We start from the raw sequence: 18,786 nt of genomic DNA, 5'->3' as shown, positions 1-18,786 counted from the left end.
TTACAGACACATGCTTTAAAGTAATTTATTCTATTTGTTTAAAGGCAGTATTCTGCAGAAAGCATCTTCCTCTTCCACCTTTTGACTTCTGTTTTCTCAAGCATTGAGCCATATGCATTCAAGCTACTATGGTTTCAAGTTAGCAATCATGTTAAAGCAGGTAGTGGTGTATTTAATGTAGTTTATTGGAGTTTGAGATTAAAAGCATTTTCAAAAAAAAATTTTTTTTAAAAAAAGCATTTTCCATTTTGAGTAAATCATACCAATAGGTACACTATCCCTTTGATACTCTTTATGACCTCACTGATACTATTGAGCTAGTTAGATGCCAGCTGAGAACCAAATATTTTTGTCTTTATAGATTCAGCTGAGCATGTCTCATACATAACTGTATCCTCAATCCACAGAAAATATTTATTTTCTAGAAATGGTTTGTCTAGAATCCAAAACTGAATATACCATGCTACATTTTTCAATAGGTCATGAGGTGAAATAGTTTTCCAAAGCTGTCATTGCAGTTTGGCAACATCGAAAAGAACAGTAGTTCATTTGTTTAGTGTGTATTCAAATGTTGTTGTGACAAGAGGTAAAAATCATGACTCACTGTCGGATAATGATTTGAAATTCACATTGATAGTATTAGGATTATAGCTTGTAGTTTAGCATCAGAAGATGAGAACTTTTAACAACTGTCTATATGATATCATATTACCAGAACAACAGATTGTGAAGATGAGAAAGGAAACAAGGGCATGCTCATATCTTTTTTTTTTTTTTTCCTAAAAGTGAACCACAGTCATGTACTACCACTGATTACCAAAGAAATAATGGGTAGAATATTCTTAAAGCCTAACTAATTCTTTATTAAGCTGTCAATGAGTAAATCCAATATATAAATGTTTTAAATGAATACAGAGTAAAACATAAAAAAAAAAAAAAAAAATCAGTATTTCAGGTTTCGATCCTGAAAACGCCAATATATATGGCTATCTTTATGTATGTAAATATTTTAATTTCAGTAGAAGTATGTGCATCTAAGTGACTGCAGAACTGGCTCTCAGATAGAACTGGAAATAGCTCTGGCTCTATGTGATCCATCACTTCCATAGTTAGGATGCAGGCTTGTGGAAGAATAAACAGGTTATTTTTTATAAAACAAACAAATGATCTGTGACCGTAAGTCCCATTTTAAAATCTGAATAAGTGTAATATAACCAGAGTTTAAACACCATCGCACTAGACAGCACCTGAAAAATGTTGCCAAATTAAGTAATGCTTGGGAACTTAAAATGACAAGATTAAGATTCTACTAACAACCTAATGTAATGAAAAATCAATATCTGAGATTTAAAAGCATATAAGTAAATAGAAGGAAAAAAGTTATAAGAATAGGTCACAAAAGCTGAAAATCTAAAATTAAATATTTAATAAGAACTCTGATTTTCCTTTCAAGGTAGGTGGCATTGCACAGGCTATATTACAATCTTTTATAGTATTTTTTTTTCTTGCCAAAGAGAATACTGTTTATTTTTAACAGGCCACTTTAATATTAATACATGTGTAATAGGATCAGAACTGAAAATCAGCTAAAGATGGTAAATTTTACATTATTGGGAAAATTACAATTTTTTGTATTGTAAAAACATTTATTTTTAACAATTTACCTACATTAATCAAAAAAGTACAGCATATTTAATAATTTTACAAATTCTTCATAAAAAATATATCTCTGTACAAAAAGTTCTTTTGCACCTACTTCATGTCACAGCAGCATGTAGTGAAATGGCAGAATGACATACTGGGAATGAAAATTAGATTGACTTGATCATAATGCCGGCATTCTTCCCCAATCCCCCGCCCTTGCCCTCCCACCTTTTTTTTTTTTTTTTTTAATAACAGCTTTTCTTTGTTTACAAAATATTTTACACAAGAAAAAAAATTATTGCAGCTAGCCTGGAGAAAGGCAAGATGTGTGATACAAGCAGCAGTTTTTAACAGCTTTGAAGCACATAACCTGTTTTTTAAAAAAATACATAGCATGTATTATTAGCCCATCATAATGATCTGGTCAACACTGGGGGAATAGTCTTCTGCATATATCTCAGAAAGCAGATTTCCTGGCTGCCATTACCTGGCCACTGCACAACATTTTAAAGAGTCTTATTCTGGTGAAGCACCATATATAACTGCATGCATACACAGCCATCTGCAAAATATCTTCAGGATAAAGAGTTCCAACCTAAACAGAAGACTCAGCCATAGCAGAGAAGGAAAGTCATTTGAAGGATATGGATAGAACAGACTACAAGAGCATTCCTTTACTTGGGTTCCAATCTGAAGCTCCTGTTTAATCAATATTCCAAACAAACACCTTAGGATAATTTGTCAATGTGCCCAACTTTGGGTATCCCTGATCAAGGAACACTCACTTGGGATAAACACTCCTTACACAACCTCCTGAAAATGAACCACTACATAAAGGATTCACAGGGCTCTCTGGGCTCTCTAACACAAAAGATCAAATAATTTAACTGTTCTCTTTTCTGGGACCTTTCCTCCAACAGATTCTTTGGTGGTCATAGTGACACAGGTCACTGAAGAATACACTGTAAGAGCAGGAGTAGAAAACGTCAGTAATAGCTACTTAGCTAGAAATTTGCTGTTGTTTTCCAGACTCTTTTTTTTTTTTTTTTTTTTTTCCCTGCCATTGCCACTGTAGAAAGACTTCCAAAGAAGTGACATCTCTTTTGAACACCTGTCAAAAACTTTAATCACACAACAGCTTCCCTCCCTGGTCCACTGTTCCTATGGAAGCACTTCTTTTTCAGAACAACTTCCTCTACATGGGGGAGGATGAGGACAACAACTTTGATCTGATGACTTTGTTCTTTCTCAGAAAATGTGAAGGGCTCTGAGATGGGACAAATAAATGAAACTTACTGCACAAAAACCTCAGAAACAAAAAAGAAAGCCAAAACTACTAACAAAATGAACAAGGAACTGACTGGAAAGGAATATTTATTACATTTTCGTCAGAGTTTCTTGCTCATATGGAGAATATAACAGCTGGAGGCCCTACAATACTGTATTATATTGCTGGTATTTTTCATCTACAAGATGTAGAGTTATCAAGCTGACCAAGGGTTACCTTTGCAATTTTCTTTGCGTTCTGCCACATTAACTGAAAAACCTGTTATTTGGCTTACATTACCTTTTTGTTTTGCATATAACAGACAGATCTGCACACATATGGAATTCAGAAACATTCTTCTACAGTTTTTGATAGCAACTGGACATTAGGACAGTTTGAAATTCAGAAAACCAAAACAAAACAACAACATAATTAACCCTGAATTTTAAAGAAAAGTAAATCAACTTTCCTGGCTTCTGAGCTCAATGTGTATGACTAAAATCAGATTTTGTTTCAGTATTTCCTTAATTCCCTAATTCTGACACTCAGTTTAATTAATCTGCCCAATGGCATTTTTGTTTGTTTTCATTCGATAAAACCTCTAATTCTAAGCAAATGTTAATGATTTACTTAACTGTTCATATTTACAAATGTCAAACTTTGTCAAACTGTGTAAATACAAAAGCAGTAAGCAGTGTGTTTAGAAAATCTGAAAAGAAACAGAAAGCAAAGATAATTGAATATTTCTTTTTGTTCAAAGTAGAAACTGACAGCTTGTTATAGGCAATTTGCACTGGGTTTCCATATGCTACTGTAATGTGTTTTAGTTCATGTAACATCAGAAAATTATGTCACATTACAGGAAAAAATGGAAAAAAATGCAAAAGGGAAGACTGTATTATGAGCACAGGCTCACAAGCTTTATGAGCTATCTAAAATAAATTACTATTCACATTTGTACATGGCAAGCAGCAATTACTGCTAACCCCCCTGCTGTTAAATAGTATGATACTAAAAATGGTGGTTGATGACTGATTTCAGAATAAAACTATACTAACAATGAAAAGTTCTTAGAAAGGGGCTCTTGTTCTGGCTGAAAGTCTTCAGTGACTTGTAATAATGTTTACAAAGAAATTTAGTCAAAATTTGACAAAAGAAATATTGTCTTCTATCACACAAGACTTTAAGTGGTGCTAAGCATGGGGCTCACAATTTAATATTCCAAGTAAATTTATTGTGGAATGTTTTGCTTGGCAGAGTTTGTGAATATCTATATACAATGGACAGTGTGTAGAAACCCTGTATATTTTTACCAGTAGGTCACTCAGTCATCCATAACACTCTAGTGCAAAAAAATTGTGCAATATAAGGGCTGATTGGGAAACTGGCAAAACATCCTATGTATGAGAGACACTCTAAGTTTCTTTAATTTTTTAAGATTTCAATGGTAAAGCATTTGCAGGTGTATGCAACCTTGAGGAAGGTTGTCTTCTTCGAGAGAGCTTTACTTCTTCAGAATATTCCCAGGGATAATCTGTGGTGCTATCATTTGTCACAGTACTCAAAGGATTTATCCAAGTGCCCAGAAGAATGCATTGAAAGGCATCCAGCCACAAACAAATATAAAAGTCTGAGGCATTAAATATGACAAACTGGCATGACTTGGCAGTCTTCCTTAAAGTGTGCCTTGATTTGAAGCAGACGCAGCCAGGCATTTTGATCCAACTTTAAGATGAAAAAATACTCTTTGTCTAATCCCCAGAAGACTGACACATTTTTACCAGAAAATTTAGCTGCATGTAGGCTGACAGAAGATGTTAAAGATTACAGCAGCGAAGCCAAGAGAAGAAGGGAAACTGGTATATGGCACCAAAGGAATTACTGCTTGTCCATCAGAGGTATGGCTATGAATCAGTCATATTGGGCACTGAAGGCTATACCACTGTACAAACTGTGTTCAGAGTCGTATCAAACCTCACAGCCTTTGCCTCTGTGGGTTTTAAGTTTGTGTCATACATGGGATTTTCAAATGAAGCCTGTCCATTACTGTTTTCATGTCCAGCATATCCATTGTACTGTACTTTTGGTCTTGTTCTGGGGAAAGAAAAGGAGAAAAAAAAAAAAAAAAAGAAAGGAAAAAAAAAAAGAGATAAAATTATCATTAGTAACCTTAAAAATAAACATTCAAAAATTATTGTTTTATCTATAAAATACACAAGTTTCATGGCTCTATCTAAATGTAATAAAAGAAGACCCATAAAGGATGTCGTAGGGACTTAAAATAAGAGAAATCTGACTGGAAGTTATTTTTCATAAAATAAAGAGAAGAAAGTAAATTCCTAATGGGAAAACTGATGCTACAAAACACAGAGATAATGTAGGCAAACTACAGGTTTACATTTTCCATTATAAAATTTTCAAAAGAATGACAACTTCATGTCTTATTGCCGAAACTGGCAGCCAAAAGTAAAGCAATGTACAACAAAAATATGAAGAAAAGTAATGCTGGAACTGATCACATTTATAATATTTTCTGTCAGTAGTAACAATTATGGTCTTTTCTGATGACTTTTTTAGATTGCTAGTCCAAGCATAAAAGAATCCTCACCCAAAGTGGAAACACGTATTTAATCTTTACTAAATTAATGTTTTATCAATTTCCAAATATATATCCTGTTAAGTATTGATATTAATGTCAAAACTGCAGTAGTATCTTTAATAGGTGGATTTAATTTGATCACCATCAAGCATATTCTAATTGACTTTCCTGGAGATTTAGGATTTAACCACGCTAATTTTTGCAGTACACCTAGTAGGCAACTGGACAATCTGTGTAAATGTTCTGATGAAGAGCAATTCAAATTGTGATTTTAAGGGACTTGAATGAAGTAGATGACTTAGATGTCCATAGAAAGAAGAGAGTGGTTCCTAACTGATCCTGTTGATAACACCTTTGGTTTTAGATGAGATAAACACCCACAGACTTTATTGATTTGGATATTTTTCAGCAGAGGTAGAGGGAACAGTTCAGTAATTTGCTGCTATCAGCTGTTTATTACCACTCCAGAGCAGAAAGTTAGTGTTGTACCATTGGAGTGCTGTAAGAGGTCCCCTGGGTACTATTAAATCTAAGTCAGTGCAAAGTCAGCCAGCATAGCTTCAATCAGGCAACTTTTGCACTGACATGGTAAGTGTCCAGAATATCTTGTACTACTAGTTGTGGTAACTGTCAGATGAGGGCCAGTAATTTCAGTTATTTCAGATAGATCTGCCATAGCATGCCTGCTCATGTCTATACTTGAAGCAATAAACACTACTATATACTTTGACAGAGATTTTTTTATGTCCAAACATATATAACGAGATTTATCAAATCCCAACTAGCATTCCCATAAATTTTGACATTTTAACATCAAAGGATACAAAGCATTATTTTTCAGTAACCACTCTTCTACTTTGGATAGTGTTTTACCACCAGAAACATATAAAAACTTGAAGGATGTTCACATTTTTATGTGAAACTTTGTTAGAATATACTCAGTCAATAACTAAATGAAAAATAAAACAGAATTGTTCAGACTTTCTGATATATCTAGTAAAATGATATCCTATTGTATTTTACTACTTTAACCTTAAATCTCTTAGCATCTAAAATTATCTACGTGTAATTGAAATAAGGCAAGAACGTCAATGAAGGAGCACAAAATGTAGATGCTTTGTGCTTAATAAATGTAAAGCAATTTAGAAAAGAATCTCATTATAACACTTTAGAAAAGGGTTCTTGAAAATCAAACTGTTTTTTTAGAAAATCATTCTTTTTCAATAGCAGATAGGGAAAACTATCTCTGGAAATATGTCAGTAATGGAAATCTATCAGATACAAAAAAAATTGTTACTCCTAAATATGCCCTTTCCTCCTATTTTCATTTTAGAAGTAACAAAACATGCTTAGACATCTTTACTACAAGCTTCTCTAAGTGTAAGCAATTAAACATATTTTAATTTTCAGAAAGATGTTGATGCTGTCTTCATTCCCGAAGCGATCTCTGTCTGTCAGATAAAAGGTGCAGAAACTGTGCAAAAAGGTTTAACAGCCCTGATTCTAATTAGATTCTATTCATCTGACATAGGCATAGCAGAAACTTCCATAAAATCATCCCCTAAGAAGACTTGCTAATTCTCAGATATAGAGAGCCGCTAGGGGCATAACTATCGCATAATTGTGAAAATTTCCTCTTGTTATTCTGGTCATTAAGGTCATTTCAAGGAAGTCCCTTAAAAAGTCACAGATTCTATTATCTTTCCTGTGGAACATTCTTTGTTTTGAAGAGGATAAAGGTGACCTAAAGTCACTTTAAGTAATAAACTTGTTAATTTTCTGATGACAATATGATATCGATAACCCCTTTAAAAACTGTTTTAATGGAATAAATTGTTTGAAAATATAAAAAAGGAAGAATAATCTTTGAAATATTAAGTTATGAGTAGCATCTCCTTTTTCAAGTATCTAATGCATTTCAATTAGATTAAGGTAGGCAGAACTGCAATGCTGAACCAGCAGTACCATAAATATCAGGCTTATAGCTGGTCATCTGAAAATTAAGTTTTATCTCTCCTAAACGCGTATATATCTCTAATAAATAGAAAACCGAACCTCCACCGGTTACGTGGGACACCATAAACTTCATAGAATAAACCAGAAAATGTACCCCTATGTCAAAATACAGTTTGATTAGTTTTTTCTTCGAGTTTGCTTCCTATTTCTAAGAGCAAAGTGACAGTAATGTTCCCTTTATCTTTTCCCCCTATCTGAATAACTGTTTTCAGGCTGCTCTTTAGGTTCCCACATTGCAGAACAGGAGCTTATCTGAGAATGCAGATCTGTAAGCATCGGAAAGGCATCTCACAATAACATGTTCTGAGACAGAGTTCACAGCTCTTCCTTAGCAATTTTTTCAACTAAAGGTTATATTACACTTCAGGACATGCATAATTTAAACTGGAGTTCAAAAGTTCAAATGCTACTGCAATTTCCTTTTTCCTAAATCATCTAATACTGAGGTGAGTAGACAGTCCAGTCCATCACAGGGCAATGGTGGACTTGTTTGTCTATGTGATTTCTTATAATCCTGAAACACCCTTGGTATCATGATTATAGAACAAAAGTTTCAAGAGCAAGCTATTAAAAGTCAGTATTTCTGTTAAATGACATTGTGCAGACTTCAAATAACACAAGGAGGTCAGAGAGTATTGTAGTTCAATACAAAAAAAAAAAGATTTTTTCCAAAAAGCTCTAGCCGAATAGCACTCGGAATAAACAAATGTTCAATAGTTACATAGTTAACAGTTTTAAAAACAAATTTCAGACAAGATCATTCTTTTTTTATTATTACCTAACAGCATATGAAAATTTCATAAGAGCCAAAATGATGTCAATTCTAGTAGCATCTATTAGCTTATTCAGCATGTACTCTAAGTAGTCTCATTATAGGCTGTTCTCTCATGGGATTTATGGATTTTTCAGCTTGTATAATTAATACTCATAAGCATTTTGAAAGAAGCAGCATACATTCAATTTAATAAAGCAATAAAATGAAAGAATAAAACATGTGACCTGAGATTTCAATCTGATTCAGCCTAATGAACCGAGAAGGTCAATAGATCTTTGCTCCTTAACACAGTGCCTCATTTTTATAATTGTTCACCATTAAGAACTGCCCTACACTGAACCCCTTTGTCAGAATACTTAGAAATATTTGTCTTTCTAGGGAAAATATATTCTTGAAAGCTTTGGTATTGTTTTCCCTAGTTACACTTACCTAACAAAATTAAACCAAAAACTTATTAAGTTACTGAATAAATAACATTTACAATACCTGTGTTTGTAGAGGTAAAATGCAAATCCTGATAATATTAGAGCAAAGAATGGTACTAGGATGGCAGCTGCAACAGAACTGCTGTTTGTACCATAATAGTGATTTGAAAGGTCTGTGTCTGTACTTAAAGGACCTGAAATGAAACAAAAGGGTAGAAATAAAATTCCCAGGTGTTCTGTCTCACAGTTCTCTTTTTATTCAAGAATGAAAGAAAATGGTGTCTTGATAAAACAACTCTGTTTACAAACATGAAATAAATACCATGTGGTATTATAGTATAAATCTTGTTAATACCACTTACCAAAAACTAATAAAATTATTTTAAAACAATATTCAGCAAGTAAAATAATTATTAATTGCAACTCTCATGAGTCACTGATTAAATAATCTTAAGCCATTTACCTTCTAAGAAAAATTTGATAATACTGTAAAAAGTATTCTGTGCTTGCGGCCTTAATATTCAGCTGATAAACAATAATCAATGCAAGACCACATCAAACAGGAAAAAAGAAGAGACAACTGAGGTAACTGTGGTAAAACACAAAGGTTCTTTGCAGAAAAATAGCACTCCCTCGTCTGTGCACCTGTATGCATGTTCTGGATGCTTTACAATCTCCTTTCAGGGCAGAGACACGAGCATGTTTTAGAGCCTGTGGAAGCTGCATTTGCACTAGGATAAAATTGAGGTGCAGAGAACACAAAGGCATGTCCTTGCTGGGTTCCTGTTATGGACAAGTAGGTAACCCAAACTGTAAGGCATTTTGCAGATCCCATTTTTCCATCAGTATAGAGACATTGCTAAATTGCCTAAATAGGTGGCCAACTTGACAATTCAAATTGTGAAGGATAAAAAATAATTTTATAGGGAAAAAATTAGAAAATTTATATATACCTAAAAAATTTTAAATTTAACTCCACATTGCCAGTTTGAACTCACAGCTCTTCAGAGAGCAAAATATAGATCCTATCCAAGAAGGAGAGACCAGGACAGAGGGAAAATACAGTGAAGGTGGCGCTGGAACAGATATTTGGGTGTACTATTCTGGAATATTTCTGCTGATGTTAGCAGAGAAGAATATAAGACACTGGTGTTTACTACTCAGAAATGTTCCAACCTACCAGTATGCACTGTCTCAAATATCACAACTATCTCATTGATGGCAACAGCATCAGTTGCTCTTTTTAGGCCTCTGTCACAGACCAGTTGCATGGCAGACACAGCCATCGTGCTGCTTTCAGCAATCTACTAAAATATCTTAAAAAGTTGCAATACTAGGACAGAAGCAAACAATTCTCCTATGATTTCCTGAACTTCAAGCTCAATGCAAAAGAGGAATGAAGGAAGTGGTTGAATCACCATCCCTGGAAGTGTTTAAAAGAAGCCTACATGAGGTTCTTAGGAATATGGTTTAGTGAGTGTTAGGTTAGTGGTTGGGTCTTTTCCAACCAAAAATGATTCTATGATTCTAAGATTTTTTTTTTTTTCTTTTAGATATGTTTAAAACTTACATGTTTTGATTGCTAGTATTATAATTCATTTTACAAAATGTATTATATTCTAGGTAGTAATTAAGCTCCCTTTAAAATGAAGACAGCTGACCTAGGAATTTCAGAATTGCCAGATTTGATCACTAAACATGGCAAAATACTGTCCTTCAGTCTTTTCACTGCCTTTAATCTTCTGTTGTATTTCATGCTCCTGTATAGTACTCTGCAGAAAGGGTGAAGTCTAACCTCTTCAAATTAATAAATCTCCTACTGTGGTACTTGGGATCCTGTTATGAGCTTTATCGCACTACTGTTGAGTATCTTAATTAACACTGAACTGTTTTAAAGTAGAACCAGTGTATTATACAAATCTTTGGACTTTGGTAATCCAATATTTGTCCCAATACTCAAGGTGTGAAAAGTCTGTTGGCATAATTTTATGTATTTGTGTTGTATTGCACATGTACTGCACATTCCTCAACCAATTGAAATTAAAGACAGAATCAAATAATTACCATAGTTACTAAACGCTTAAGAAATGTTAATTTAAATGATCCTTTTGAATTTTTCATTGGTTATAAGAAGTGACAGAAGTTTAAAAAACTGCATGCAGTTATCACTGTCTTCATCCTTGACAATTCCCACCTGTTTTTGCAATTATTTGGAATAATTAATAAAAAAATGGTAATGATCAAATTCATTGCAGTCAGCTTATATCAACAAAAACTTAGAATTATTATTCCAACTCTTACTTAAAATTCTAACCAAGTATAAAAATAAACAGAAAGTGTCTGATTAATAGACTCTTAATTTATGTTTCAAAGCTATTATCATGGCACATGTGATAGATACATTTTAATGTAGAAGCATCAAAAAAATTATAAAATATCAGAACTCAACAAAAATAAAACAATAGTTTGAAATTCATAATAAGCAAGGTTTGTTATGGAATTTTTTTAAAATTTAATTTTTGTATGTGTGTGTAACTGAACATCTAAAATTACGCACAAACTTACATTTGGATAATTTCTTTTTAAGTTATCTCTGATAATTGACCCATACTTAATAATTAGTATTCAGAACTCCTATTTGAGGTAATTGAATACTCTATATCTCTACAGTTTTTAAAGTACCACATTTAGGCTAATCAAGCTTGAAATTTTCAACCTTTAATTGGCATTGGAGAAATGTTGACCAGTTTCAGACTATGCAGTGGTGTGCTTTTCATTATGGAAGAGAAACTTTGCTGCAATTCTCGATAATTTGGATTTTATTAATGTATGAGAATCAATATAACTTCAAGACAGTTCTAGTCTACTTATTACCATCCTTTTCAGAACTGTTTATGATTAAACATATCTTGATGTGTGCTTTGTATTTCTTCTGACAGCATTACCATGATGAGAAATGGGAAAACATATTACACTGCTCTAATTTACGTATTGATTGCACCACAGTTAAAACCAGAAAAGTGGAAATATCTGCATACTAATAGATGAAAAAAAAAAAAAAAAACCAAACACAAAAGATAGCATGTTTTTCTTTTCATTAAAAAGGACATACTTTGTCACTAGCAAACATGTTGTTTAATAGAGGGATATTCAGTAAGATTAAAGTTTTTTTAAAACATTTGAGAGAATAACGGGTTTCTTTAGCCTCCTAAAAATAGCAGTGGTCAGGTGAAGTTCAAATTCTGATAATACACAGTGAAATCATTATTGCACAAGCAATGTACTTGTTCCCACTTAGTTGGTTACTGAGTTTTCTCCTCTATACATACTAGAAAATAATACTTTATTGTAAGAAAATATTCATTTAGCATTTCCTTATCTTTGTTTCTCCTGTGACTCCTAGCCCTTGTTTTCAGCTGTTTCCTTCAGTACAGCATGGCTCAGTTTCACTGAGAAATGCTGTCGAACTGGGAGAAAGTGTAAAAGCAAAAGCCATGCAAGACAAGAAAAGCAGAATTACATGCAGAAGGCTAATTCCTGAGACAAGGATTGTTAACAGGTCAGGGATTTAAGAGAAAAAATACTAAACAGAAAGCAACTCAGCAGCTTCTAAGGAGCAACAGAGGCTGGATTTTCTTCAGCTGCCTGAGAACTGCTGGGTAGAAAAGACTCTTTGGATACCTCATTGGGTGTGAGGAGTACATTAATATATAGTCTCATAGCTCATTAGTCCTAGCTATCTGTGCATTAGGTATAGCACAACCATTTTGTTCTCTGAAGCTGTGAGTAACCTGTCTAGATGGAGAGTTTATTTGGGAATGATGAAAGTTGTGCAAAATGATCTGGAGAGGAGAGATAACACATTTATAGAGTGAAATTTAAAATTCACAAGTCCCACAATGTTCAATACTTTCAAGGCTGATCAATTTCAAGAAATGAACATGTATTTCACAGCCAATGATCAAATATATCACAGTCACAAATTAATTATTCATATTTCATATTTGTTACCTCAGTCTAGTTAAGCCAAAAAATTACTTTGAGGAAAAAAAAAGAAAAATGGTCATTGCATTTCACCAGAAGAAATAAATACAGGAAAATAATCATTTGGTGAAGTAAGTTTTTCTTCTTACAAAGTCACCTTTTCATACAATTTTAAATGACAGTCCAGATTGGAATGAACAAAACCAAGATTTTAGAATAATCATCTTCTGGAATTGTAGTGGTGAGGTACAGGCACTTAGGAACTACAGAAACTGAACCTGGCTGCAGACTTGTAGCCTTTAAAGACCAAGTTATTAAAACATAATAAAAGAAACAAAACCTTCCGGCAATGACTTATTACTTGTCTAAAAGGTTAAATAATATGGTGTCACAACTTGTGCCCCTTAAGCAGGCTCAGATACAGTTCTAATTCTTTTGGTAGACTGATAACAGAGATCTCTTTGCCCTTTAAGCTATTCTTTAAGGCTAGAAGCAAACAGAATTGCTCCTGAAAAAGTATAAACAATTCTTAGAAAAAAAATTCTTTCTATTTTCACGTCATTAAGTTCCAAGACTGAGCACATCCACTGAACCTGGTCTTTATCTGATATGTGATAGGGAATTCTTCATCAAATAGATTTGTCTTTCATACTTAATGAAGTATTTCTCAGTAAATGCTGCTCTTTGAAGTATGCTTGCAGGTGAAGAATTTCATATTATATTATGTATGCACTGGTGCATACATAGTTTATGCAGATTTCTGGCTTAGTGTAAAGGCAGCAAATAATTTAACTTCATGAAGAAATGGAAATATTTTAAGTCTTCAGCTGGAGGACATATGAAATCATTACCTCATCCGAATATTCATGAATGGAATAGATGTAAAAACAAAGCAAGTTACCCTTGAATATGAGAGGACATGGACAAATATTATCCTGTGTTGGATGGAAATTTGATGTTTCCTTTTAGTTGCATGTTCTTCAATAGAGAACAAACAACCTGTAGAAAATCAGTGCCTATTTAGCAAGCACAGAAACAAATCTAAAAGAGACAGTATCTGCATTTGTAGCAAGCTCTCCGCTGAGATATCAGTGCTGAAGATTAGAGGCCCTCAGCCTAGGAATACTTATGTAACTTGTACATTTTTTCTCCTTACTAGCCTTGGGAATATACAAACTGAGCTCTCATGTTGCAATTCTAAACATTTATATGGAGGATGTTTTCTACCACTGTAGAATACATCCACTGGAGAATGATATAACTGTTGAATTGTGATTCTGCTTGTTCTTCATTTACTCAATCCATGAGTTATTCAGATCGCTGCTAAAATACATGGATCTAAACTATTAGGTAGGTGGAAAACCATGGACATCTTATAAGGCTTGGTTTAATAAAACACAAAAACACACACACCCCCCAAACAAAATGAACAAAGCCTTCTCTCACTGTTTTGAGACATCAAAGGCTACTAAATAAGTGATGTTTTAACATATCGTAATGTTCTACTTTTAAAGTGTGCTTGTTAAAATCAGAAAGAAAAAGCAGCTTAGATATTACAGTAATAAGGATTACGTGAAAGTAAAGGTAGACGAATAATTGGTCCCACACAAAAGTTTATTCTGAAGACTGAAATTGTATTCAGCTTCAGTAACTGGCAGTTCTTAGGCTCTGAAGATTAAAGTTTCCATCCCTTGTGACTAAACATATACAGCAATTTGAGAGCTGGCCAAGATGAACATATCCATAGGATAACTTATTTCATCAGCTAATACAGCAAAGAAATACAAGGGAGACTGGGCAGAACTTAAAAAGACACTGTGTATGGGACCAATGAAGTTAATGAAAGCAAGGCAATTTATGAAACGCAGATACAGTCTAGTGTAGACATATTGGCCAGGCTGTCTCCTCCTCCTAGTCCAGTACTTTGCTGTGTATATACCATGTTTCGACTACTCTACAGTAGTTTTGGGTTCAGGAAATGCAGATGTCTACACTTAGTATTTGCCGAAACTACTTTAAGAATAATTATTTTATAAGTAATTTTTTTTGTTGTTTTTATGACAAAATTATTTTATGAGTAAAATGTTTTTCACCAGCCGCTGGAGCACTTGTGTCCTTAGCTGTAATATATACCTCAGTCACTCATTTCATGTTTTTGACAGCAAAACAGAATTCTATCTAAATACATATACATGAAAACACCCACTAGCAAAAAGCTCTCTCCAAAGGACACTATTAAAATCAATGTTGATTCTGTCCTTTAATTTCCTGTATGATTCTGACAACAATTTATACCTTTGAGCAAAAAATGTCTTTTCACTGCGTGACACTCGTTACTTTCAAAAGGACATTCACAGAAAAGCAAGCAGCTGCTATAGCATTCTCTTTAAGAGCATCCTGTAGTCATCATACTAAGTTTCTATCCCAGAAAATATGATATAGTAACAAGTTAAGCAAGTTAAACTGGGATTTGAAATGTATATTTCAAATATGTGTATTTCACTGTGTTTTTTACAATAGCAACGACATGAACTAACATGTCTACTTCAGCTAGATAGCTGTTGTTAAATTCACCCTTGCAAGACTCAAAAGCATTATACATGTTAAAGGTCTATGAATGCATTTACCTTGTCTTTGGAGCATAAATTTTCCAAAGTCTTTTCCATGTATATCACCTTGATAGGTAAAAACACCTCTTTCAATCCCTGATGATACCTAGAATATGTTGAAATGGAACAAAGATTTCTGAAACGAATAAGAATATTTAGCCTTTTTTTTTTTTTTTTAAACTTAGAATGGATATATGGATACCAGATTTTCACTTTTATCCTTTAAAATATTAGTGAACTCTCTAGGTTTATAGGATATTTATCATTTTAAGTTTGCAACAGTCTCAAAATTTCAAAATAACACTTGCAATGACTTCAAAATATCTGATATATATTGATAGGTTGTAAAATTCTTCAGCTAGCATACAGATAATTGAATTTGTGTATGGATATAGAAGCCCACTGAATTGTCAGATTTTAAATTACATTTCATAGAAAGCATTGTAAGGTGCAAAGGAGAACTGAAAAGAGTAAAATAAATCTTTTATTCTTCAAGATTAAATGTAATTTTATTACAGGGAACAATTTACCAAACCCCCCCAAAAAATTTTCATAATATTACTAAAGGTAAAATTCTTACTCATCTAAGAAAAGAAGGCAAAACCATGGCAAAATACCCCAATTCACTCTGCCTTCCCCTTCGTAAACTGTGATATCTACACTGACATCTAGAGTGCTGTATTCCATATTTATAACATAAAAGGTTGGATAGAATTATATAGTAAATCACAAATTATTTCAAACTTTAAACTCAGCAAGCTTTATCCATAGAGGTTTGCTTACTTACATAACCATCAAGCGCCCAGTTGTCATTTTCAAACTTGCTTACAAAAATTCCACTAGATCCTTTAATCTGATAAACTTTCAAAAGCAAATGGGCTTCTTCTTTCTTGTAAATACCTATCAACATAAAGGAGGTAACATGTGCCTTTTAAACAACTTTTCAACCAGTTTGTAGAAGGATTGTTTCAAAGTTAAGTATATAGCTTTAGAACTAAAAAATTTTATAGAAAACATTCTGTAATAATAGAGTACAATAATCTGGAAAATAACAAGATTTCAAGTGCTGTAATAACATGATCTTATTTTACTGATCGTATTTGGTAACAGGGTGCAAAGATGGTTTTGTACTGTTTAACCTTATATATACATGGCCAAGAATATTTGTCTTTTCATACAGTATTTCAATAATTCTGTATACAGAATTGCCTGGAATTTCCTTGAGCTGAAAAAATTCATTTTGCCCACATCACAACAGTATATTGCTATAATAAAGAAAGATAGTGGAGGGAAAGAAAATTTTCATTTGGGAGTCAACTACTGAAATTGTGTCCGAGCTCTTGACCTCAAAAAGTATGACAGCTGATTATGTTATTTTCAAATATAACTATGATCACAGGGTAAGTCAGAACTTCACAGTCAAATTTGCAGAAAGAAGTACACAATGTTGACTAAATGGTATGCATAATTCACTAATTTATTTAATTATCTGTGTCTATTTTATGAAATGTCATTATCAAGACCTTATTGTTTTAAAGCAGATATTAATCACTATTGAATAATGGAGCTTTTCGATAGTACGTTTCTTAAAAAGCCTATATACTCTTCATCTACCACTTCAGTATTACCTGTGAGTTGAACACGTCAATATTATCCAACAGTCCAAGATGAAAAAGCCATACCTCAATATTTAATTGAAATGGAAGGGGAAAAATATATGGGTGTCTGTATACAAATTGAGTGAAATCTGTGTAAACCATTACCTAAGGACCTTTCCTCTTGCAACATAAGCAGAAAAAGTTTTTTAGTGAAAACATAAATTTTTTGTTTCATTTTGTCCTTGGTAGAAAACATAATAAAACCAAACAGATGACAAAAATTAAAATAACAGCTTTTTAAACACCAAATTGTCAACCTACCTGATAGTTTGAGTTGGATGTTGGATGCCTCAAGGAATGTGGCATTCACTTTGCTACTTGTAGTATTGAACCAATCAACAGTCAGAGTAGCAGGCTGTCTTTTTCCTAAATATTCATAAAACCCTTTCCACAGTGAATTTATAAAAAATACATCTGAGGGAACTAGAGGTGAGCAAAAAAGAAACAAAGAAAGAGGTAACCTACAGTGAAGTAGTAATCTTTCTAGCCATTCTTATGCTCTTTTTCTGTTACAGCAGCAATCCACTGTTCTAAAGAGGTAGTATAGGAAAATTTTACAGCAGTGAAGACAATATATCTAATGTCTTTTCTATACAATTGCCTATAATATACTACACTTGCCCATTACAATATGTTCTTAAATAACCTTATACGTCATAACTTGTGTGCTTCAGTGAATATCCCCAAGACTATGAAAAATAATGAACTCTTCCCCTAGAGATTTGTATGGATTTCATAAAGAGGAAGCATAATAACTTCTTCAGTGCTTTTTGCCTTCAAATTGTGCAAAAGCCACAAGTAAATATTCAAGCTCAATGTGGCATGATTTGAAAACGTGATTAGTATGTTGTTTGCACTGCCACTGGAGTTTGAACTACCAAGTGAGTGGAAAACCACTATATGGCTTTGAGTACAACAGCTTCAAAGAATCTTAAGTACTCCCTTTCCAAAGAAAAAATGTCTGATTGGGGCTTTATATCAGGTAACTTCAACTTAAGACTAAAAATGTGGGACATTAAATTTCAATTGGTATCTCACAGTCCTTACAACTCAAGTATTTTCTGCAAACACGAGAATCCTGTAAAGGGTCTTTCAGATTCTTTTTCTGACATATTGCTCGTTGCTTTGCTACAATAGTGGCATAAAGAAAATTCAAAACCTGGCATACTAAAAATACATTAAAAATGTGTTAAAATATTTTTATTGTCTTTGCTTTTAATTAAAATTGTGCATCTGAAGTTATTCTTATGAAGGTGACCATCTATTATTACGGCATGAACCTGACAGGGAGTTTGTAAGACTCCTATAAAGGAGCACAGACCATACCTCTTTTGTCACCTTCAACATCTTCAGTATCTAGTTTCTCTCAATTCTAACTGTCATTAATAGCTGATAACCTTTACAAAATAGTACTATTGACTCGGTATTTACAGAATTTGCACTTGCTGCAGATGCATAGCATCAGTAGGGGAAGAAAATAGCAACATGTATTTCTGCTTCCCCAGTCATGTTTTTGTAAAAGGTTAAAATGCAAGTGCTGCAGTCCCATAGATGCTGCTGAAGAATCGTTGTAGCTCTGACCCAGTTCTGTCTAGTCCTTGCAATGTCCCTGCCTTACCCACCCACTGTGGGCATATGCAGAATGAGAAAAATTAACTGGGGATTATTGCACTAATATTGTATCAACTGTGGATTCATCTCAGAATGTGACAAATGGGGAAAATCATGGCTACTCTATTAAAAAGCTTCCTAAATATTTTTGCAAAGACTATACAAAGCAGTGAGAACTCTGGGAATCAAACACCATAT

The 18,786-nt window shown here is 33.4% G+C and overlaps 1 protein-coding gene across 1 annotated transcript in view; it reads right to left on the bottom strand.

The window, feature by feature from the left end:
- Positions 1 to 4,845: 4,845 nt before the first annotated feature.
- The window catches only part of CSMD1 (CUB and Sushi multiple domains 1), a gene marked incomplete at both ends in the record, with an annotated part of 1,064,284 nt that continues 1,050,343 nt past the window's right edge, over positions 4,846 to 18,786 (bottom strand). Inside the window, 5 exons of the mRNA XM_082048870.1 lie at positions 4,846 to 5,005; positions 8,788 to 8,920; positions 15,338 to 15,425; positions 16,107 to 16,219; positions 17,239 to 17,400. Of these exons, the coding sequence (XP_081904996.1) occupies positions 4,846 to 5,005; positions 8,788 to 8,920; positions 15,338 to 15,425; positions 16,107 to 16,219; positions 17,239 to 17,400 (656 nt within the window). The remainder of the gene's footprint in view (positions 5,006 to 8,787; positions 8,921 to 15,337; positions 15,426 to 16,106; positions 16,220 to 17,238; positions 17,401 to 18,786) is intronic.

Source organism: Streptopelia decaocto (genome assembly GCF_964273445.1).
Source record: "Streptopelia decaocto genome assembly, chromosome: 3".
NCBI lineage: Eukaryota > Metazoa > Chordata > Aves > Columbiformes > Columbidae > Streptopelia > Streptopelia decaocto.
The sequence above is the reverse complement of the archived record's forward strand: the minus strand, read 5'-3'. Positions and strand labels throughout refer to the sequence as shown.